General features: G+C 39.2%; 1 protein-coding gene across 7 annotated transcripts in view; it reads right to left on the minus strand.

The window, feature by feature from the left end:
• Window positions 1-24,587, minus strand: part of EEIG2 (EEIG family member 2) — a 121,752-nt gene that overhangs the window by 7,270 nt on the left and 89,895 nt on the right. For 2 of the 7 annotated variants that reach the window (XM_082384776.1, XM_082384779.1), the window contains exons 6-10: window positions 17,806-17,909; window positions 14,392-14,487; window positions 13,760-13,949; window positions 13,529-13,656; window positions 12,652-12,721 (exon numbers count right to left, since the gene is read on the minus strand). In XM_082384776.1, the coding sequence (XP_082240902.1) occupies window positions 12,652-12,721; window positions 13,529-13,656; window positions 13,760-13,949; window positions 14,392-14,487; window positions 17,806-17,909 (588 nt within the window). Of the gene's footprint in view, window positions 1-2,548; window positions 6,676-9,214; window positions 9,307-9,327; window positions 9,923-12,651; window positions 12,722-13,528; window positions 13,686-13,759; window positions 13,950-14,391; window positions 14,488-17,805; window positions 17,910-24,587 lie in introns of those variants that run through there. The other 5 variants (XM_082384777.1, XM_082384780.1, XM_082384778.1 and 2 more) reach the window with 5 other exon arrangements.

Here is a 24,587-nt window from a genome sequence, read left to right on the forward strand (position 1 = left end):
AACAAAACAAAACAAAAAAACAACCCCCCCCCCAAAAAAACCAAACAAACAACCAAGGACATTAGTCACAGAACTAGAACAAAAATTTAAAAATTTGTATGGAAACACAAAAGACCAAGAATTGCCAAAACAATCCTGAGGAAAAACAGCAAAGCTGGAGGCATAACCTTTCCAGACTTCAGACTATACTACAAAGCTACAGTAATCAAAATAGTGTGGTATTGGCATGAAAACAGAGAAACAGATTAAGGGAACAGAATACAGAGCCCAGAAATAAACCCACACACCTACGCTCAATTAACCTATGACAAAGGAGGTAAGAATATATGATGGAGAAAAGACAGTTTCTTCAACAAGTGGTGGTGTGCAAGCTGGACAGCTTACCCATCAATCAATGAAATTAGAACTCCCTCACACCATGTACAAAGATAAACTCAAAATGGTTTAAAGATCTAAATATAAGACACAATGCCATAAAACTCCTAGAAGAGAACATAGGTAAAACATTCTCTGACATAAATCATACCAATGTTTTCTTAGGTCAGTCTACCAAGGCAACAGAAATAAAAGCAAAAATAAACAAATGGGACCTAATCAAATGTAAAAGCTTATGCACAGCAGAGGAAACCATCAATGAAAAGACAACCTACGAATGGGAGAAAATATTTGCAAATGATATGACTGATAAGGGGTTAATATCCAACATATATAAAGAGCTCATAAAACTCAACATCAAAAAAACCCCAAACAACCTGATTAAAAAATGGACAGAAGACCTGAATAGATGTTTTTCCAAAGAAGATATACAGATGGCCAAGAGGCACATGAAAAGGTGCTCAACGTTGCTAATCATCAGAGAAATGCAAATCAAAACCACAATGAGATACCACCTCACACTTGTCAGAATGGCTATCATCAAGAACACAAATAACAAATGCTGGAGAGAATGTATAAAAGGGAACCCTCGTACACTATTGGTGGGAATGTAAATTAGTGCAGCCACAGTGGGAAACAGTATGGCAGTTTCTCAAAAAACTAAAAATAGAACTACCACATGACCCAGCAATTCCACTCTTGGGTATATATATGAAAAAAATGAAAACACTAATTTGAAAAGATAAATGCACCCCAATGTTCAAAGCAGCATTATTTACAGTTGCCAAGATATGGAAGCAGCGTAAGTGCCCATCAACAGATGAATGGACAAAGAAGACATGGTATATATTTACAATGGAATACTACTCAGCCATAAAAAATGAAATCTTGCCATTTGCAACAACATGGATGGACTTGGAGGGTATCACGCTAAGTGAAGTAAGTCAGACAAAGACAAATACTGTATGATATGACTTACATGTGGAATCTAAAAAAATAAACTAGTGAATATAACAAAGAAACAAACTTACACATACAGAGAACAGACTAGTGGTTACCAGAGGGGAGAGGAAAGGGGGGAGGGGCAAGACAGGGGTAGGGGATTAAAATGTACAAACTATTAAGTTTAAAATAAACTACAAGGATATATTGTACAACATAGGGAATATAGCCCATATTTTATAATAACTATAAATGGAGTATAAGCTTTAAAAATTGTGAATCACTATGTTGTACACCTGTAACTTACATAACATTGTACATCAACTATATTGAAAAGAAAAGTCTGAGGGGACAGATCAGAGGCTCCTGCTAGGTTCTGCTGTGATCAGCACAAAGTTGTCCCAGATGATCCCGTACGATCCTGTGTACTGGGGAGGAGGTTTGAGGGTTTCCCCTAGAGTGGCCATAACCCCACCCTGCTTCTGCCAGCAAGTGGGGTACTTTCTCCTTAACTTATGTAACCTTTCTTAATCTGCACTGTCCAGGGAAATCATGACAATCTACATAGAAAGATCGGGTTCAAACTCATATTGAACCATAGTTCTTTATTAACTTGAAGTTGCTGCTGTAATTTGAATATCAGCAGAGAGAATGTGTTGGCATTGTTTTTCCTCTCTGTGAGGACATTCTAGTCAAAAGGAAAAGCAGTCTGTACAAGGGTGTGGTGACTATGAATATCACTTAAGTCATGATTTTAACCTCTAATAGTGCCACATTTATTGACCATCTTCTATATGTCTAACACTAGAATTAAGGTATGTATGTAGATGCTACACAAAGACAAATTTTGGCTTGATCCAACACTGAGTGCCTACGGCATATTCCTTACATTAGCTTTTGTGTTCTTCATCACAACCCAAAAGAGTTGGTGGTATTATCACCATCTTAGATTAGAAAACAGATTCAGAGGTGAGTTTGAATTCAGACTCAGGTCTGTCTTACTCCAAAGTCCATGCCCACGGGATGGCAGGGGCTGCCTCAGGTCTCAGAGAAAAGTCTTTCACTGGAGGCCTTCAAGCCTGTAAACTGGCTATACTACCTGGTCATAAATAAAGGGAAGCCCTCAGGGAGAAGTTACATGCTGGTCTTTTCCCTTCGGTTTTCTTTCCTTGGCAAGCAACTGACAGATTTCTGACAGAATCTTAACTGAAATTTTAAAGTATAAACAACATTCTAAAGTTTAAGATATGATTTTTATTGAACATGTATAAGATTCACCTTTACATTACTCAAATATTTTACAATAAAAAATTTTGGCAGAGAAAAGGAAAACATTTCCTGGATTACCAGTTGGGCGGTTAAAATAAAGAAATATATGAATATGAAGGTCATTCTCCATGTATTAGAGATTAGAATACTAATGGAATCACTTCAATAAAAAATTTTTCATAAACATTTACATGATTACCCACAACTGTATCAATTTCCAGAGGACCAAATAAATGTCTAAGAGGAAGGTGATCCCCCAAGTAAGATGTATTTCCAAAAAAACAAACTGAATATACCCTAAATGTCTTCCTGTATGTGGGATTTGGTCAATGAATATCAGCAAGAGAATTCATTGTTATATACATAAGATGAACACGAACATTTGTAAATGTGGAGTTTGTTGTCCACGTAAATTACAAATTTTGCCAGTTTTGTCATATGGAGAGTAGCTAGAGACCACCCACGTGACCATTTAGAATATACTGTGTATATATTGTCTTCTGAAAAGTCACATATATAAGGGAATAAGGCCTTTATATCTAAAGCAGTCTGAAAACAGGTTAATATAGGCATGTTTCATCCTTTGTATTTTTAGACTTCATCTTCTTTAACATCTCAGCTATTAAGACTATGTACAGTACCTAAGCCAACACATGGGTAACGGCACAACACAATTTCAACTACAGTACTAGGTTACATTAACATGACATACCATCCAAGAGAACTGACCAAGCATAATTTCTGAACTGCCCCAGTTAAAGATCTGTTAAAATAAAATGCAACCCTGTCATATGAGCCCAGTCTCTTTTAGAGCATTATCATATATAATGGAAGCCTAACACTTCAGAGAACTTCAACGAAGTATTTAATAATACCATCAGCTTGAACTCGTAAGGTAGTCTAGTTAGCATGGAAATCTTAAATTCTAAAAATACTTCTGGATGTTTTAATATATTAAAACTCATTGATACCTGAATGTGTGGGTGACTGGAGGCTAGTAGGAGATTTTTTTTCCCCTTCTAGCAACAAATAGGCTAAGTGGTGGACCTCTGTGGCTCATGGTTTCCATTTAAAAAACCAAAAAGCACATATACAGAAGAATCTAGTTAGGACATCATTACTCTGATAGTATTTTGCTGAAATGGGTTGGTGGACTTTAGGATTCTTGGTCAAGACTTTCTCAGATTATAAGTACCAGTCCAAATTAGTTGTCTGTATACAGAAGCCTTCACCACCACCATCGCAAAGGGGAGTCAACCATCAGAGTGTAAACTAATGGCCCAGGGCCTTCTCTGCCCTTTGCTACCCTTCACATCCTCTCTAGTCTTGGTCACCAGCACAAGTCACAGGAACTGGGCTCCTGACTGGTCTCTGTGTTTCCCCCAAACAAGGTATTTAAGACACTTCATTATCTGATCAGAAATACTTAGCTTTAAAAATACCATGAATCTTTTTTCTCTAGGGTAAGATTAGAAAAAGAAAATGTTATACATCTGCAAATTCTCCAGGACTAGGTGATTTAAAATTCGACTTTAATATTAAAAAAATAAAATATTTAATATTTAAAAATTGAAAATGTATTAAGGTTTAATTTTTCAGATTTATTTTTGAAACTCAAAATGGAACCAAAAGTAGACTTGGTATTTAATAAGCAGATTTTTTTCAATAGCTATATGGTTAAGATATTACTAGTACATACTCTAAGAAAAACTAGAAAGTAAGACACTTAGGTCCTTTAACAAATATTTTCAAGGACTGTAATGAAATCTGATTGCAAAGTATGCTGACAGAACACAAAATAGAATAAAATAAATCCAGACTTTCACTGAAGAAAGCAGACACTGTCATCTTTTTTCTTCCTAATGTTTCTACTTATCAAAACATATGTTATACTTACTAGTACCTTAAGCAAGATGTATCTGGTGGTTGCTCAAATTATAAAGGCACAATTTTCAAAATCTCTCCACATTTTGTTCTTAAAAAATAATGCTATATCATCTTAAATACCAAGAGCCAGACTTGTATAAAGGTATTGGGCCAAGGGCAGCCAAGGATGAGTAAGATGGGGGCAGTGCCCTAATCACAGCATCTTTTACATATCTGAAGAATGTCCTCACCGAACCTAACTTACAATCTAGTTTTTATTATCACTTTCAAAACTGCAAAATCATCTGCAGAAGTGCCAATAAAAAATATAGCCTAGAAATAATACTTTGAAAATAGAAAAATATGTTTTTAAGACATCATAATAAATATCTCTCTAAACAATATCTTCACATCTCTATTAAAAACTTTCTTTGATTGTTTTTTTCTTCCCATGATATATAACGAATGGATCAATTCACCTGTTTATTCGCAGACGGCAAGTCTTTACCATTAAGGTAATATTTTCCTTGGTTAGACTAAAATGTTCAGGTCAATTTTTTCTTCAAAACAAATCTTAAAAAATAAGAAAGCAAGACTAATGAGTCAGAAAATCCTATTTTTCAACATTCAAGATATTCTAAAATGGGGTGTTATCTTTTTAAAAAAATATCAGAATCTATTTATAAAAGTAGTATTGAATTAATGTGGAATACCCAATCCTTGAAATATTAAGAAAAAAAAAACCTAACATGAACTATTCAAAAATGTTTAAACCTCTAAATCTGGATATTAAAAATAAATTAAAAAAATAATATATTTTTCCCTCTTACTTTGCCAACATGGAAATATTAGACCAAAGTCATTCTAACACACCACATTTCTTGGATATGGTTTTGAAAGTAAGGACTGGGAATTACTGGTTCTACAGAATCAACATTTTTCTTCAGTGACTGAGTGATTCCAAGAAAATTAAGATCTTTTCATACAGACACTGTCATGTAAGACCAGAAAAACTCCTAAGGTTTATCTGCTGTGCTATTTAACTGGATCCAGATCAGATATTCTTATTGTAAAAGCTCTATTTGATGTATGTTATATTCTATTCTTGCCTCAAAATAACTAATTTCTGATACAGTAAAGAAGAAAACAGAAAACCATGGGTCCATGTCAGTGATGTCAAGCGGCTGTCCCCTGTCCTTTATCCACTACCTCCTTGGAATAATTTTCAGTTTCATGTAAGCCTGAACTTACAGAGAAAAGGCAGCTGTTTCTGACCATATCACAATTTTCCTCCTGTTCTAAGTTTTGACTCCTGAAACCATCAGATATTATTCTGTTAGTTAACAGAGCTCTTACATTAGGGTGCTTTATGGTAGCCTAACATATGGAGTCTTAAACTTCGGTCTCTCATATAGTGCTAGTGGGAGTTCTGTAGCTCATCTAATATTAACAAGTAATGATACATACTGCATAATAATAGCATTATACCCATTCACGTATCTCAGACTTAAATAACTCACACTTGTTATTCAATTTATGACTAATACATTTAGAATTAAGCATTTTACATGTTTAAAATGTAGTATAACACTTTCCCAAATCACGAACACCCACATTTTATATCAAATATTGCATCAAAAAGAGTGAATGAACTTAGTACAATACCGTGATAGTATAATATGGAATATTTCCTTCACAGGAATTATATCTATTCTTGGCAAAATTTATAGAGTTTAAATTATTTTCACTTATTGTGTCTCAAACATAAAATTAAAAAATTAGAGCCCAAATCAGTCAAGCACTTCTATCACAGGTTTTACACTTCAACACTAAAATTATAATCAGATGTATAGTGCTGTTTTTCCCACTGGATGTTTTGAAAAAATAAGCAGGCTTTTCATTATTATGTGCAGTGACCACAGAAGCTGTGTACCTATAAGCACACGTGGCACACTGCCCTGATACTACCATTCCGATGTTCCCTGTTGGTGGGTGAGAAAGGAGAGTGGTGGGCACCTTCAGAGAAGAAATCAGTGTTGGCTTTCCTCTTGATAGATGAACATGCTTCATTTTTTTTTTAATAGGTTCACTTTCTCATAAGTGCTTGAATAAAGTGCCTTGACAGCTCAACTGCCCATATCTTAAACCCCCAGGGAAGCTTCAGTTCACCAGCTTGATTTCTAGCGTTTGATCACAACTTGTTCATAAGCTCCAGACCCCACCCTAAAAGTAGGGAAAAAACAAAACAAAACTTCAAACTTGTGAGCTGTAGTGTTTGAGATTGTTCCAGTTAACTTTGTCCCCAAAGAGATAGTGCATTAGGCATTTTCTACTTGATTTGATATCCACAAGGTTTATATTAGATATCACAGAGAGAAAGTACTTGAAGTATTGAATGTTTATAATTGATACACTGGGATTAGTCTAGTCCCTGATCACCTCATACTTATTCCCACAGTAATCTAGTAATGTTTCCAAATTCTTACCTATCAACACACTGTGGCAAACATGTTTATATATAAATCCTAAAATCGGTCTTATCCAGGAGCATATATTGACTCTAGCAGTTCAGGTCTTGCGCTGACTTAATGGATGATAGTTTTTAGTTGCATTAGTAGTGTGGCGCCTTAACGTACTTAACTAGGAAGCGCAAAAATTATTTTAGTCAAATGCAAGTGTCTTTATAAGTGGTCAGTATTGTAAATTGTATCTATGCTAATGCAGATTAAAAGGGAAAATGATCTTGAAGAGGGCTTTATTTCTTCACGAGCTTGGTTTGTCGGACTGCTGGCTGTCCTCCCACATCTACTCTCCCCTTTCCCATGGTTATAGCTAGGGACAGCCTGCTTGGTTAGAGACCACATTTCCTGAACTCCTTTGTCTACAGGTGTGGCCTTGTGACTAAGTTTCACCCCCAGGGAATGTGAATGGAGATATGCCAACTTCTGCCTCACCTGCTTTAAAGGGACATTGCTTGCCTAGGACTGGTAGCAATTTTGATAACACAGGTGAGGAGGATGGTGGAGGACAAAATGGAGGTGCCTGCATCAATGAATCACTTCTGGGGCAAAGCGGTCCCTCCAGGCTGGCCATTTTATTTTTGGGTCTCTTTATTATAGCAGCTTAGCCTTTGCCCTAATACGCCAGGTACTAACTGACCTCTATTAATGAAATATGGAGAATACTAAAAGACTTAAAATTTGCAAGCTTTGTGAATAAAGTACTTAGAAATACTTAAATTAAGTAAAGACCTCATCAACAGGTTTTTTTTTTTCTATTGTCGATTCACCTGGTACCTTGGCCTCACGTTATAATGGAATAAACACATGTTCCGTCTATTGTTTCTTGGTCTGGGAGGATAAGGTTTTTGTTTTTGTTTTTTTGGTGCTGAAGGAAAGTGCAGTGTTTATTGCAGGGCACCATGTAAGGAGTCCAGGGCAGGTAGCGCTCAAAACATCCAAACTGGGATTTCCCTGGCAGTCCAGTGGTTAGGACTCCGCACTTTCACTGCTAAGGGCGCGGGTTCAATTTCAATCTCTGGTTGTGGAACTAAGATCCTGCAAGCCTTGCAGCACGGCAAAAAAACCCAAACAAACAAACAAACAAAACACCAAACCAAACAAACCCCCGAACTCCCCTGATAAAGGTTTTCTATAAGCCTGTAAACACAGTGTCTTTTTGAGGGAGCTGGATTTATTTTTGGATGAGGATCATTCTACCCTTTCACTGACCCCTCCTGAGTGATTAGGAGGAAAGCGAAAGTGGTATTGCATGGTGGGAGGGTATTACTGCTTAAAGTTATCACCAGGCACCTATCTCCTCATTTGTCAAGATGTCAGGGACTACTACCTGACGTTTCACTCTGAGTGTGCCAGAGATCAGTAAGACCAGATACAGCTAGGTGGTCTCTGTCAGTGGAGGACTCAGGTCAGAGCTCAGGGATGCAGGAGCTACAATTTTTAAGTCCAGGGTACCAGAAGGAGTGGAGAAAAATAATGGCTGCAGAATTTCCAATTTTGATGAAAATTGGAAACCCACAGCTTCAAGAAGTTCAATGAACCCTAAGCAGAATAAACACAAAGAAAAACACGCCAAGGCACATCATAACCAAACTGCTAAAAACCAGAGGTAAAGAGAAAAGCTTAAAAGCAGGCAGAGATGAAAGATAAATCACAGAGGAATAAAAGCAGAAATGAAAGCAGACTACTTGTCAGAAATGAAATGTCCCAAAGGCAAGCAAGGAGGTGCATGCAGGGTTCTGTAAGCAGCCCTGAGCTGGCCAGGCTGTATCCACTAGACTTAAAATGGATTACTGCAAACAGTCCTCCCCAAGTCTCTATCACTTGTTGCCCTGTTCTCTTCAATCTCACAGGTTCCCTTTTGGAACTGTGGTTCTTGTGCCTCTTCTGTGCCCTAGGTAAATGATTCTGGTTTCATCCTGTGCTACTAGTTTATCTTACATAATGGATCTAACACTAACACATTAGCTTCTCTGATGAATACCCACTATTTATGGAGAGCCTATGTGTACAAGTACTTGATGGACAGTTCAAATTAACTGCCATAAGAACTCTGAAAGACAGACCTTTAATTAGTATATATAAAGTACTTGAGTGTTTACTGCATACCAGATTTTGTCCTAAGCATTACCATGTCTTCCCTCGTTTAATTTTAACAGTATTAACTCTTATGAGGTGGGTTCTATTATCATCACTATTTTACAGGTGAGGACACTGAGGCAGAGAGAAGTGAAGTAACTTACCAAAGACACACAGCTAATAAATGGTGGAGCTTGGGACTGAACTCAGGCAGCCCACTCCAGAGCGTGTGTTGTTCTCCCAGGGATGCAGCTGTCTTTTTGGTAGCAAGTGAGAGATGCAATATGTCAAGATCATGGCTAAGCTGGGTAATTATGGCTAAGCCAGGAACAGAACCCATATCTGACTCCATGGCCTATCCTCCTTTCACCATAACACATTGTTTCTGACATTCTTCAGCATGTAATATGAATCTACTTCAACCCCTAATTGTCCCTTTAGGCTTTCATGTATTGGGTGATTTCTTTAACATTCATTTGGAAGGAGGACAGGAGCCAGAATTCTTAACTACATAAATGCCTTTATATCCTAGGTCCTAGATTCTCTCTCAACTAGAAATTATCTTTCTTTTCTCTGAGTAACAACACAAATAGCTAGCATATATTGACAACTTTTTATGTGCCAGGTACTGTGCTAAATAACTTTACAAAATGATCTAACCTAACCCTCACAAAAATCCTATGAGTTACGTAACTTATTTATCATTCACATTTTGCAGGTGAGGAAAATGAGGCTTACAGAGAGTTTACTAACACTGTAAAGTCAATAGTGGAAGAGCTATGACTGGACCCTGAGCAGTCTAATGAGATAGCCCATGTGTTTCTTATTTTGGTTCCTTTTGGTTGGAACTGTAGCTTTTGCTGTTTCTCCACCTAAAATAATAATAGCTAGGGCTTACTGAGTATATCATGTCATTTATACTTTAAAACAACTCCATGAAGTAGGCATATGATCACATTTTTCAATAGAGTAAGTTCAACTGAAGTTAAATGATTTACTCCCAAAGTGGTCTGGTTAAGATGTGAACCTGTCTCTTTAACTCAAAAACACATTTTCTCTACCATACATATCATTGTCCTTATAAATGTCATTCTTCTACCTGTTCCCTGCTACTAGTCTTTCCCTGCTCCTATCTACCCTCAAAATTATGGCCAGTTACTTTTCTAAAATGCCAATCTGATAGGTCAGTTCCCTGCTGAAGAATGACCAATGGCTCCCCAGTGTACACAAGAAGGGTAAACATTTTGTTATGGTGACGGAGGCCCTTTACAACCTGTCTTCAAGATACTTCCCAGCCTCATGTCCCACAACTCCATTTCACATGCCCCACCTCCTTAGAAAAACCTGTTTATGGGCATTCTCTAAGTAGGTGATATTATTCATAAGCCAGTAAGATAAAATGATTAAGTGCAATGAATGGGCTTTAGACTCAAGAGACATGGGTATAACCTTGGTTTTAACACTTACTAGCTTTAAGGCCTTCCTTGGGTAAACTTCCTTAACCTCTTTTTATCTTTGTTTCTTCTTTTAAAAAACTAATAATAGGGGCTTCCCTGGTGGCACAGTGGTTGAGAATCTGCCTGTCAATGCAGGGGACACGGGTTCGAGCCCTGGTCCGGGAAGATCCCACATGCCGCGGAGCAACTAGGCCCGTGAGCCACAATTACTGAGCCTGCGCGTCTGGAGCCTGTGCTCCCAACAAGAGAGGCCGCGATAGTGAGAGGCCTGCGCACCACGATGAAGAGGGGCCCCTGCTTGCCGCAACTAGAGAAAGCCCTCGCACAGAAACGAGGACCCAACACAGCCAAAAGTAAATAAATAAATTTAAAAAAATAAATAAATAAAAAAAGAAACTGCCAAAGTGTTTAAAAAAAAAACAAAAACAAAAAACTAATAATAGTATTTTTTTGAGTATTGAAAGAGATGAGAATTGAATGAAACATACACATGGTGCTCAGCACATAACTAATAAAAGTTCAATAAGTATTGCCTATAATTATTATATATTCACTATTATATAATTATATATTATAATTACTATGCCTGTTAAGTTCCTTCTATTTGTTTCTACTACCAGGAATATCTGTCTTCCACATACCCCCTTCGTAACCGCTCACTTATCTTTTATTCTCCCAAAGACCCTCTTCAAGTGTCAACTTTTCCAGGAAGTTTTCTCTTTCTGAGTGAGGTGCCATCTCAGAGTTTCCTCTACTTCTCTATATTATAGAATTTATCATACTACTATAAAATTTAGTTTATTTGTCTATCTCACCTGCTAGAAAGGGTCAGATAACAAATATCTTAGGAGGGCCACACAGTCTCTGTTATACTGCTCATGGCTCCCACTGTAGCACAAAGCAGCCAATTCAGACAATATGTTTAGACAATGCATAAACGGGTGGGTTGTATTCCAATAAAACTTTGTTTACAAAAATAGGCAGTGAGCCAACAGGGCCCACGGGCTGTAGTTTTCCAAACTCACATGCTAGACTATAATCTAGCTGAGGGTAAGAGCTGGGTCTTTCTTCTTTGCACGCTTACCCACAAGTTGGCCCAATAAATTGTTACTGAATTTAATAAGTGGATAAGTAAATGAAAGTTACAGAAGGTCTAAATTGTGTTACTCCTCTCTAAACCTCTTTTCAAATTAACTCCTCCTCCACAACACCTTTTTATTCCCACCTATCACATCTGAAGGTAGTTAGTTGCTGACGTAGGTGTTGGCTCCTTTGTATCCTTCGGGCCCTGCAATGTGCTGGACGCATAGGAGGTACGCAATAAAATGAGTATTGGTAGAAGAAATGAATTAAACGTTCTTTCTGGTTTTGAGCATTAGAGAATAAAATAACTGTCTTGGACCAAGGGGGCTCCCTCCCCCTGCAACTCTGACTTAGACTGTCGCGGTGCTGGAATTCTACGTAAATACTCCACAGAAATACTGGGTACTGGGTGCAGAGGGATCAGGCTGTGGGGAGGCAGTGGAGTGATCAGAATTTCTCAGGTGTCCTCAGCATCTGTGCTCACTATCATCTGCTGCAGTGCTGGGAACCGGAATGCTAAGTCTGGCAGCTGCCTTTTCCTCATCTGAATCTAAATAACTACCAACATGAAGATTAGTTTTCCAAACTTATTTTTCTTAATATGTATGTTAGGCTCTAGTGGGGCGCAGAAAAGAGAGTACAAAAAAGATTAATATCAGTGTCTGCTACTGAGTGGTTGTGTAACTGCTCATAACAGACAAGACCACTGATTGAAAATATAATTTTGCTTTGCTCTAAGATATCAGACTTAAGAACTCTTTTCTAAATGTCCTTTTTATACTGCAGCTTGCCCGGTGCTCTACCAGTTCTCTACTAATACATTCTAAAAATACATCTAAGGAAGTCAACAAACTTATAAAATACAATTTCAAACATATTCAGGATAAGGAAAACTAAGAGCTACACTAAGAGCTGTAATTCTTCTCATGGAACTACTAATATTGTGCTTTCTAGCCTCAATCTAATACAAACTTTGTAACCTTCATCTTCCACTCATGAGCATTTAAAAGAAAAAGTCAGTCTATTCTTTATTTTAGTAAGATACTCTTTGGACTACATACCTGTTTGGAAGATGATGACTGCCAAAGGTTGTACTTCCCCCAGGACCCACAAATAACCTCAGTCCTTCTTCTGCAATACACATTTACAATATTTGTTACAGGTACAATTATTAGATTATTGTCAAATAATATTCATATTATAATAAATTCACATTTTACATTTCAGTTTTGTTAAAGAAATAAAAACTTAAAAAAAGAACTACATACATGTTTTAAAGCAGGCAGTTTAAAAGATATCCTAATAGTTACTTCTTGTTAACTTTCTTAAAGCTGTTTTTCTTAAAGCCGAGTAAAGAAGACAGCTGTTCCTACAAATTTCCTCAAGTAGGGTTTAATTATTTCTCTTTACAACCAGTTACATAACGAAACTAAGTCCATTGTTAACTGCTCTCTATTCACACCAGCATGAATAATTATAACTTTCAAATTGGTGGCATGTAAATTTTCAGTTTCAGTGAAAATGCTAAGGAGGGAATGAGGCATTCTGTTACTCACTATCACTTTAAGATCACCACCTAACCTTCCAAATTGCAACAGTGACTTGAGGTACTTATGCCCAGTTATGACAAAGCAGATGTAGATATCTGTCATAAGGTATATAATCATGGCAGACATTGATGCATAGTTAAAAAATACAATAAAAGTTTTCTTTAAAATTGATATCTTTAAACTAAAGTTAATTCTTTTCCAAATTTAATATCCATTGACAAATGAACTAAAAAGTTATCTTCAGATTTTTATGGGTGTGAAATTTATTTTACAAATACCCAACACTCAGTATCATAATGTACTGACTCTTTACTGCTGACCACATTGATTATACAAACCCGGGTCACGGTCACGTACATCCATATATACTTAATGGTTATCTACACACCTTCTGCACTGGAATCTAGGCTGAAGTCTTGACTTTGTAATATTTTCTCCACAATATCATCTGCATCCACTCTGGTGTCATCAACTCGCTTCAGCTGAGATTCTACAGAATCTTGTTTCACTGGGCATCTTTGAAAATAATTTTTAAAAATTTCCTCCTTTTTTATTATGTTATGAAAAAAAAGTGTTTTTTTTTTTCTTTTTTCCATTTAAACTGAGACCAAAATGATACCTGTTGAGTGTTTCCGAAGCTGCATCTTCTTTATCAGCTGTATCAAGATTTGGTCCAGCTATCTTCTGCTCAATTTCATCACATGGCTCTAGAATACTTTCAATTCCTGTTGATGTACTTCCCACTGAGGTATTTCTCCTGTGGCAGAGCTCAGAGAAACTAGATGACCGGGAGTGGCAAGAGCTATATCCTGTGAGAGAAAATCACTCTGGATGTAACACTAGTATCAAACACACACTGCAGGGCTTCCCTGGTGGCGCAGTGGTTGAGAATCCGCCTGCCAATGCAGGGGACACGGGTTCGAGCCCTGGTCTGGAAAGATCCCACATGCCGCGGAGCAACTAGGCCCGTGAGCCACAACTACTGAGCCTGCGTGTCTGGAGCTTGTGCTCCGCAACAAGAGAGGCCGCGATAGTGAGAGGCCCGCGCACCGCGATGAAGAGTGGCCCCCGCTCGCTGCAACTAGAGAAAGCCCTCACACAGAAACGAAGACCCAACACAGCCAAAAATAAATAAATTAATTTATTAAAAAAAAAACCAAAAAAACCCACACACTGCAACCAAACATTCTCCTCCCGCACCATAGCAATTCCAAGTCCCTTCAGAGCAATTCAACTTCACTCAGCCTCTACCTGATACTTTTGACTGCTGGCTTGCATAGCTTGATGTTCTAGAATGTCCACAGGCACCAAGTTCATCTGGAACAGAGGCACTCTTTGCTGAGAGATCTGCAATACGTCGTAACATAATGTTACTATTACTGTCAACAAGTCAATGGTCGATTTGTATTCTAATCTACGTATTTTAGAAACTAAGTTCATTATCAAGTTACAGAGTGAAAGAAATCCCTTTAAATCAGTACAATGTAAACAACCGTGCTGCAAGAAATACTGTGCAAAGAACTTAAATACCTCAGTTTACTGAAGTGCTATAGTACTTTTCGTAAGATTTAATAGCATTCTATCTTAAATAAAACTATTTCAGTTTTTATATTTAGTATTTCTCTTATAAAAAGGAGTCAGATGGATTCTTATAAATTCTCACAAAATTGCCAGGTTTTTGGTTGGTTTTTGAGGAAATCTTGCTCCCCAAATCCATCACGACAGTAGACTAAAGAGCACTTTGGTACTTTGTGTTAGTGATGCTGGTGCTAGGCTATAATTTGGACAGATGTCTGTGGTTTACATCAACACAGCGTGTGATGTAGCACTGAGAATAAGGTTCTTCAGAAGTTGATTATAGTATTCAGTTTCAAAGTAAATGTACAAAAAAAGCAGTGTCAAAGCTATTTCTATTACTTTCCTAATAATGTGCATATTCCAGATGCCAATTATGTACTTCCAGAACTAGGCTTCTTCCACAGAATGCAGAACTGTGACCATTTTCATTAGGGTGAAATATTTGGAAACTAGAACTGTTTTTGACTTAGAGGCAAAAGGAAACCAACTGAGTAACACAGCAATTATAGCAGCAGTTCTATAAATGATATTGAACACAGATGGGCCAACAAATGCTGCCAAATAAGTAAGCTACTGGAGCGACCTGGCCCTTCTGCAAAGGGTTTCTCATTTCTGGACAGACTGTAAGGTACAAATCCAAACCAGCATCCCTAGCCCTGCTTGACAGGGGTCCTAAGCCCAAATGTTTGGCCACAGCAAATTCTGAACTAAAAGAGTTGGTTCATATCAAGAGTTATATACTTTACTCCTAGCATTGGCTCAGATCTTAATTCATCCATTTATTTACTGGTTTTCAAAATGTATTCATTCAATAAATATTTATTAAGCTCTTACCAGGTCAGGGCCCAATACTGTACAAGATATAGGGGTACAAAATAAATAAGATAAAATATATGCTTCACAGTTTAGAGTAGAAGCAGTTATAATACAACGTGGCAAGTACCAAAATATAAGCACCAAAAAGAAGCTATCAAGAGCTCCAAAGGACAAATGCATCGAACACTACTTGGTAATGAAGGAACAACTTCATAGAGGAGGTTAACTCCAGGTCTTTAACAATGCATAGGAATTTCTCGGCTAGCCTAGGCAGGGAAAAGCATAGGGAAAGGCATGCCTTGTCTGTAGGAAAGCAAACAGTTTGGTAAAGTTGGCATATAGGGTAGTGGTGTAGATGACGGAAGGAAAGAGAGAGACGAGCAGATGCCTGATAATGAAGGACCTTCTCCTATGGGTTTAAGGAAGGAAATAATTCAATGGCTTTAAGAAAGGGTGTGACTTGACCAGATTGACATTTTGGGAAGATCACTTTGGCAGCAGGATGAACAGGGGGTGAAGGAGGGAAGATTTTCATAATAATTCAGCTGAGAGATGTTGAGCAGGCACAAGTGACAGTGCTTAATTACTAACTAGAAGTGTGTGCCAGGATAACTGCAACAGAAAATACAGGGGGAAGAGTTAGGAAGACGGCGTGTTGGGTATGTGGAATTTGAGACACCTGAGGACACCCATTCACTATTCATGGAATTTCTACTGTGTCCCTGGCCATTATGCTGTTGATACAAAGAAAAATTAAGACCTGATCACGAAGAACTTAGAAGCTTGCTGAGAAAAAAGGATAAACAGATGGGTTTCAGTCTAATGTGACATAAAGTGGACCTTTCCAAAAAGCATTTGGAAATATGTGCCTGTGGTCAGGACGGAGGCCTGGAGGCAACACGAATTTGTAAATCAAACATATTAACTCATATTTACATGATCACATTTACATTTGTGTGATAGTTAAATCCCAGGTACAGATGCCATCACCCAGGGAGAGTGAGTGGAGGGAACCAAATCCTGGAGAGTATCGATATTTTAACAGGAAGGTGGAAGAAGATAAAGAAGCCTCTGACAAGCTAGAGCAAAGAGGTGGGAGCCAAGGGAAGAGAAAGCTTCCAGAAAGAATAAATGGCCAATTTATTCAGATGAGAGCAGAAAAAAATGCCCACAGGATTTGACAGTCATGTTCTTGGAGACATCATCAAGAGAGGGCAGAATGCAGAAGCCAGACCACACACGTGTTTAGGAATAAATGGGCAGTACATTCTTCCTAGAAGTTTGGTTATAACAAGTCTGAGAGAAAGAGGGCGGGGGATGGTGGGGGAAGGAGAGTGCGAGCCTATGGGAGAGCAGTAGATAGAGAAGGATGTAGGGCTAATGAGTGTTTGGTTTCCAACATGAGAAAGAATTCATAATATTTAAATACTGAAGACAAGGAGCTAATGGAAGAGTTAAAAGTACACAAAGGATTCACTGATCCCAAATCAGGAAATTTGAGAATCCTTATTATGCATAAGAAATCTTATCTTTGCAATCTGAAAAGTGGTGAAAATGTGAATCACATCACTACACCTTTCTTTTCATTCTTTCAAATAATAAACCCGGTCACACGGCGTGGGAGAAAAAAGGAAGCTCGTAAATGCTTTTTTCCCCAGTCAACTTGACAGTCCCCCACCTGCTTTTAGCCCGGGGAGCAGCCTACGACCGGGTGTTTGCCTGGAGAAGTGGCCCCCGAGGTGTGGCCTGGCGCCCAGCAGCATCACCTGGGAACTTAGTCATGCAGTTTTCAGGCCCCAACCTAGATTTACTTAATCAAAAACTCTGGCTGCAGTGTCAGCAATCTATGGTTTAACAAGCCACCAGGTGATTCTGATGTGCACTAATGTTTGGGAACCAATGACAGAGGGTACGTGATTCATGGAAGAGAAGCGCCACCTGAGAGGTGACTGGCAGAAGTTGCTGGGCATGTGGAACGGGAACAATCCTGTTGTGTCCTGTCGTTCTGTGGGGAGTAGAGGCATACAGTGGTGGGGGTGGGAGTGTCACTGCAACATTTAGCTTTTAAGTCGGTCAGAGGATAACACGCCATTTAGACAAAATGAAGCATTGGCTTAAACAAAAATTGCATAATTGAAACTGCTGATAATTATTGGCCCATTTCAAGTCATATATACCCACAGAATTTCAAATCTGGGAGGGACGTTGGGAAACTTTTAGGGTAGTACTGTTTCTCACAAACTGAAAAACCAGTAAGCGACACATCCATACCTGCTATCCCAAGATGAATTTTGAGAGTCTCTCCACCTTTTCTATCTTCTTCCAGAGATTCAGATTCACCAGCAATTGGTATAGACATTGATGTAGAAGGAGGCCTGTAAATAAACATTTCTAAGGGTCAGAACTTGATTTCTGGTGAATCTGAAAGTTCGAAATATTGTTAAGAGATTGGTTGCGTAGTTACTACACAGCCTTAGTAAGGTGCCTGGTGATGCTGCCTCCTTGAGGATGAAAGTGACAAAAATCAACAAATAATGTATGAACATCCTCAAAACCTGAATAAAATTCACTGGGGAAAAACGGGTTTTTACACAACAAAAAAAGTGAGACCAGAAAGGGCACTGCTTCGGGAAAAGAGAGGAGGTATGTTCTCAGCAGTGTCGGTGGAGGGCGCTTCGTCAGCTCTACTCTCAGGCCAGGCAGGGATGTTTCTGTGAGATGGAGGTGGTGGCACAAGCCCCTTGGCAGCTGAGGCTGGAGGGGATACCTCATGCCTCCGGCTCTGGTGCCTAAGATCTCTTGTTGGCTCTGTTAACTTAAATTATCCATGATTTTATCTTCTTCCTTCTTCCCTGTAAACAGTCCACCTGCCCCAGGGAGAGTCTATAAAGAGCCCCAGTTGTTTAGATTTGATATTTTGGGCTGGATTCTCTGGGAGTAGATGATGGATAGATTTTCACTGGCTCATTCAAGGCTCCCATCTCCATGTAGAAGGTGTGAAGCAGGGAGGGGCAAGATTGAGTTCTAAGAACTTTTTTTTTTTTAAGAGAACATCCTTAATCTTTTGAGTTGGTTACTGAGAGGAAAATCACATCTTCCTAGAGACTATCCCTTGGTCACCTGAAATAAAATAGGAAGGCGGTTGAAGGGGGATCATGAAGTTGATCCATTATATGGCAATTCTTAAAATCTTACTGTATTAGTTCAATTCAGGCTATTCAGGTCCTTGGGAATATAGACATTTAAGACTGCCATTAAACCTATTTAATTGATAGATTATTCCTATCCCAGGGTCTCCTAAATTTCAAAACTGCATATCCTATTGGGATATGCAGGATATTTATCCTGCAAGTTTTTGTCCAACTAAACTCATACTCTTTCCCCAAATCTGTTTTCTTCCTATATTCCCCTTCTCTGTGAATGCCATTATAATCCAAAAGTCACCAAAACTAGAATCCTAGATATTGCCTCTGTCTCCACACAAAAACTATTAGAACAAATAAATGAATTCAAAGGTAGCAGGATACAAGATTAATATACAGAAATCAGCTGCATTTCTTTACCCTAACAATGAAATATAGGAAAGAGAAAGTGAAAAAAACAATCCCGTTTAAAACTGGGTAAAAAGAAAAACAAAAAAAAACAACCCTAGGAATAAATTTAACCAAAGAGGTGAACAACTTATATGCTGAAAACTATAAACATTGATAAAGGAAACTGAAGATGATTCAAAGAAATGGAAAGAAATCTCATGTCCTTGGATTGGAAGAATATTGTTAAGATGGCCATACTACCCAAAGCGATCTATAGATTCAAAGCAATCCCTATCAAAATACCCACGACATTTTCTTTCGTTTTAATGGATTTTTAAAAAATTAATTAATTTTTTTGAATTTTATTTTATTTATTTTATACAGTAGGTTCTTATTAGCTATCTATTTTATACATATTAGTGTATATATGTCAATCCCAATCTCCCAATTCATCCTACCACCACCCACCCTGCTTTCCCTGCTTGGTGTCCATATGTTTGTTCTCTACATCTGTGTCTCTATTTCTGCCTTGCAAACCAGTTCATCTGTGACATTTTTCTAGATTCCACATATATGCGTTAATATATATTTGTTTTTCTCTTTCTGACTTACTTCACTCTGTATGACAGTCTCTAGGTCCATCCATGTCTCTACAAATGACCCAATTTCGTTCCTTTTTATGGCTGAGTAATATTCCACTGTACATATGTACCACATCTTCTTTATCCATTCGTCTGTTGATGGGCATTTAGTTTGCTTCCATGACCTGGCTATTGCAAATAGTGCTGCAATGAACATTGGGGTGCATGTGTCTTTTTGAATAATGATTTTCTCTGGGTATATGCCCAGCAGTGGGATTGCTGGGTTGTATGGCAGTTCTATTTTTAGTTTTTTAAGGAACCTCCATACTGTTCCCCATAGTGGCTGTATCAATTTACATTCCCACCAACAGTGCAAGAGGGTTCCCTTTTCTGCATTGGGTCTTCGTTGCTGTCACAGGCTTTCTCTAGTTGTGGTGAGCAGGGGCTACTCTTCGTTGCGGTGTGCAGGCTTCTCATTGCAGTGGCTTCTCTTGTTGCAGAGCATGGGCTCTAGGCACGTGGGCTTCAGTAGTTGTGGCACATGGGCTCAGTAGCTGTGGCTCGCAGGCTCTAGAGCACAGGCTCAGTGGTTGTGCTGCATGGGCTTAGTTGCTCCGCAGCATGTGGGATATTCCTGGACCAGGGTTAGAACCCGTGTCCCCTGCATTGGCAAGCAGATTCTTAACCATTGCACCACCAGGGAAGTCCCACCCATGACATTTTCCACAGAACTAGAACAAATGCTCCTAAAATTTATATGGATGCACAAAGACCCAGAATTGCCAAAGTGATCCTGTGAAAAAAGAACAAAGGTGGAGGCATAACCCTTCCAGACTTCAGACTATACTACAAAGCTACAGTAATCAAAACAGTGTGGTACTGGCACAAAAACAGATATACAGATTTAATGGAACAGAATGGAGAGCCCAGAAATAAATCCACACACTTATAGTCAATTAACCTGACAAAGGAGACAACAATATATGATGGAAAAAAGGCAGTCCCTTCAACAAGTGGTGTTGGGAAAGCTGGACAGCTACATGTAATCAATGAAATTAGAATACTGCCTCACACCATATACAAAAATAAACTCAAAATGGTTTAAAGACCTAAATATAAGACATGATGCCATAAAACTCCTAGAAGAGAACATAGGCAAAACATTCTCTGACATAATAAGCACCCCAAAGTTCATAGCAGCACTATTCACAATAGCCAAGACATGGGAACAACCCAAGTGCCTATCAACAGACGACTGGCTTAAGAAGATGTGGTGTACATATATATATATATATATAATGGAATATTACTCAGCCATAAAAAATGAAATATTGCCATATGCAGCAACATGGATGAACTTGGAGAATATTACACTTAGTGAAGTAAGTCAGACAAAGACAAACATTATATCATTTAAATGTGGAGTCAAAAAAATAATACAATGAATCTATATATAAAACAGAAAGAGACTCACAGACATAGAAAACAAATTTATGGTTACCAAAGGGGAAAGGGAGGGATAAATTAGGAGTATGGGATTAACAGACACAAACTACTATACATTAAATAGATAAGCATCAAGAATTTACTGTATAGCACAGGGAATTATATACAATATCTAATAATAACCTATAATGGAAAATAATATGAAAAAATATACATAACTGAAGCACTCTGCTGTATACCTGAAACTAACACAATATTGTAAATCAATTATACTTCGATTAAAAAAAAAAAAAAAAAAGGAGTTCCCTGGTGGCCTAATGGTTAGGATTTCACGCTTTCACTTCCATGGCCCTGCAAGCTGCATGGTGTGGACCACAAAAAAAAAAAAAAAAAAGTCACCAAAACTAGAATTCTAGATATTGCCTCTGTCTCCTTCCTATTCACTTTTCTTCATATCCAATCAATTTCCACACCCCACAGATTCTCTCTGAACATTTTTCCTATTCATGATCTCTTCTCTGCCTCCACCAATTAATTGAGTTTGGCCTCTGTACCTGGATGAGTGCAAGAGTCTCTTAGCTAGTCTGCCTACCTCTATTCCATGCTACTCTTACTGTGGTCTTTCTGAAATGTGCATATGAACATGTTACTGTCTGATTTAAAACACTTCAATAGTAGGGGACCTTCAAGATGGCAGAGGAGTAAGACATGGAGATCACCTTCCTCCCCACAAATACATCAGAAATACATCTACATGTGGAATAACTCCTACAGAACACCTACTGAACTGCTGGCAGAAGACCTCAGACTTCCCCAAAGGCAAGAAATTCCCCACATACCTGGGTAGGGCAAAAGAAAAAAGAAAAAACAGAGACAAAAGAATAGGGATGGGACCTGCACCTCTGGGAGGGAGCTGTGAAGGAGGAAGCTTCCACACACTAGGAAGCCCCTTCACTGACCGGGATGGGAGGTGGGTGGGGGGGAAGCTTCGGAGCCATGGAGGAGAGTGTAGCAACAGGGGTGCGGAGGGCAAAGCGGAGAGATTCCCGCACAGAGGATCGGTGCCGACCAGCACTCACCAGCCTGAGAGGCTTGTCTGCTCACCCACCAGGGTGGGGGCTGGGAGCTGAGGCTCAGGCTTCAGAGGTCAGATCCCAGGGAGAGGACTGAGGTTGGCTGCGTGAACACAGCCTGAAGGGGGCTAGTGCACCACAGCTAGCCGGGAGGGAGTCCGGGAAAAAGTCTGGACCTGCAGAAGAGGCAAGAGACCATTGTTTCAGGGGGCACGAGGAGAGGGGATTCCTTCCCTGTCTGCCCACAGAAGGCAGAGCACCACCTAAACGAGCTCCAGAGATGGGCGTGAGCCACGGCTATCAGCTCGGACACCAGAGACAAGCATGAAATGCTAATGCTGCTGCTGCAGCCACCAAGAAGCCTGTGTGCAAGCGCAGGTCACTATCCACACTCCCCCGGGAGCCTGTGCAACACGCCACTGCCAGGAACCTGTGATCCAGGGACAAGTTCCCTGGGAGAACACAAGGTGCACCTCAGGCTGTTGAAACATCACGCCGGCCTCTGCCTCCACAAGCTCGCCCCGCATTCCAATTATAACTACCGTACGCCTCCCTCCCCCCAGCACGAGTGAGCCAGAGCTCCCTAATCAGCGGCTCCTTTAACCCCATCCTGTCTGGGCTGGAACAGATGCCCGAGGGCAGCCTACACACAGAGGTGGGCCAAAACCAAAGCTGAACCCCAGGAGCTGTTCGAACAAAGAAGAGAAAGGGAAATCTCCCCCAGCAGCCTCAGGAGCAGCAGATTAAACCCCCACAATAAACTTGATGCACCCTGCATCAAACCTGAATAGACAATGAATCATCCCAAAATTGAGGCAGTGGACTTTGGGAGCAACTGTAGACTTGGGGTCTGCTGTCTGCGACTGATTTTTATGTTTATCTTAGTATAGTCTTTAGTGCTTGTTATCATTGGTGGATTTGTTTATTGGTTTGGTTGCTCTTTCTTTTTTTCATTATTATTATTTTTAAAATGTTTTTATTTTAATAATTTTCTTTTCTTTCTTTTTTTCTTCCTTTCTTCTGAGGCGTGTGGCTGACAGGGTCTTGGTGCTCCGCCTTGGTGTCAGGCCTGAGCCTCTGACGTGGGAGAGCCAAGTTCAGGACATTGGATCACCAGAGACCTCCCGGCCCCATGTAATATCAATCGGTGAGAGCTCTCCCAGAGATCTCTGTCTCAGCACTAAGACCCAGCTCCACCCAACGGCCAGCACGTTCCAGTGCTGGATGTCCCATGCAAATCAACTAGCAAGACAGGAACACAACCCCACCCATTAGCAGAGAGGCGGCCTAAAATCATACTAAGTTCACAGACATCCCAAAACACACCACCAGATGTGGCCTGCCTACCAGCAAGACAAGATACAGCCCCACCTACCAGAACACAGGCACCAGTCCTCTCCACCAGGAAGCTTACACAACCCACTGAATCAACCTCACCCACTATGGGCAGACACCAAAAACAAAAGGAACTACAAACCTGCAGCCTGCGAAAAGGATACCCCAAACACAGTAAGGTAAACAAAATGAGAAGACAGAGAAATATGCAGCAGATGAAGGAGCAAGGTAAAAACCCAACAGACCAAACAAATGAAGAGGAAATAGGCAGTCTACCTGAAAAAGAATTCAGAGTAATGATAGTAAAGATGATCCAAAATCTTGGGAATAGAATGGAGAAAACACCAGAAACATTTAACAAGGACCTAGAAGAACTAAAGAGCAAACAAACAGTGATGAACAATGCAATAAATGAAATTAAAAATTCACTAGAAGGAATCAACAGCAGAATAACTGAGGCAGAAGAACAGATAAGTGACCTGGAAGATAAAATAGTGGAAATAACTACCGCACAGCAGAATAAAGAAAAAAGAATGAAAAGAACTGAGGACACTCTCAGAGGTCACTGGGACAACATTAAATGCACCAACATTTGAATTATAGGCGTCGCAGAAGAACAAGAGAAAAAGAAAGGGTCTGAGAAACTATTTGAAGAGATTATAGTTGAAAATTTCCCTAACATAGGAAAGGAAACCATCAGTCAAGTCCAGGAAGTGCAGAGAGTCCCATACACGATAACTGCAAGGAGAAACATGCCAAGACATATAATAATCAAACTATCAAAAATTAAATACAAAGAAAAAATATTAAAAGCAGCAAGGGAAAAGCAACAAATAACATACAAGGGAATCCCCATAAGGTTAACAGCTGATCTTTCAGCAGAAACTCTGCAAGCCAGCAGGGAGTGGCAGGACACATTTAAAGTGATGAAAGGGCACTATGGAGAACAGTATGGAGGTTCCTTAAAAAACGAACAATAAAACTACCATACGACCCAGCAATCCCACTACTGGGCATATACCCTGAGAAAATCATAATTCAAAAAGAGTCATGTACCACAATGTTCATTGCAGCTCTATTTACAA

This window comes from Balaenoptera borealis (assembly GCF_965194805.1).
Source record: "Balaenoptera borealis genome assembly, chromosome: 1".
NCBI classification, from domain to species: Eukaryota; Metazoa; Chordata; class Mammalia; order Artiodactyla; family Balaenopteridae; genus Balaenoptera; species Balaenoptera borealis.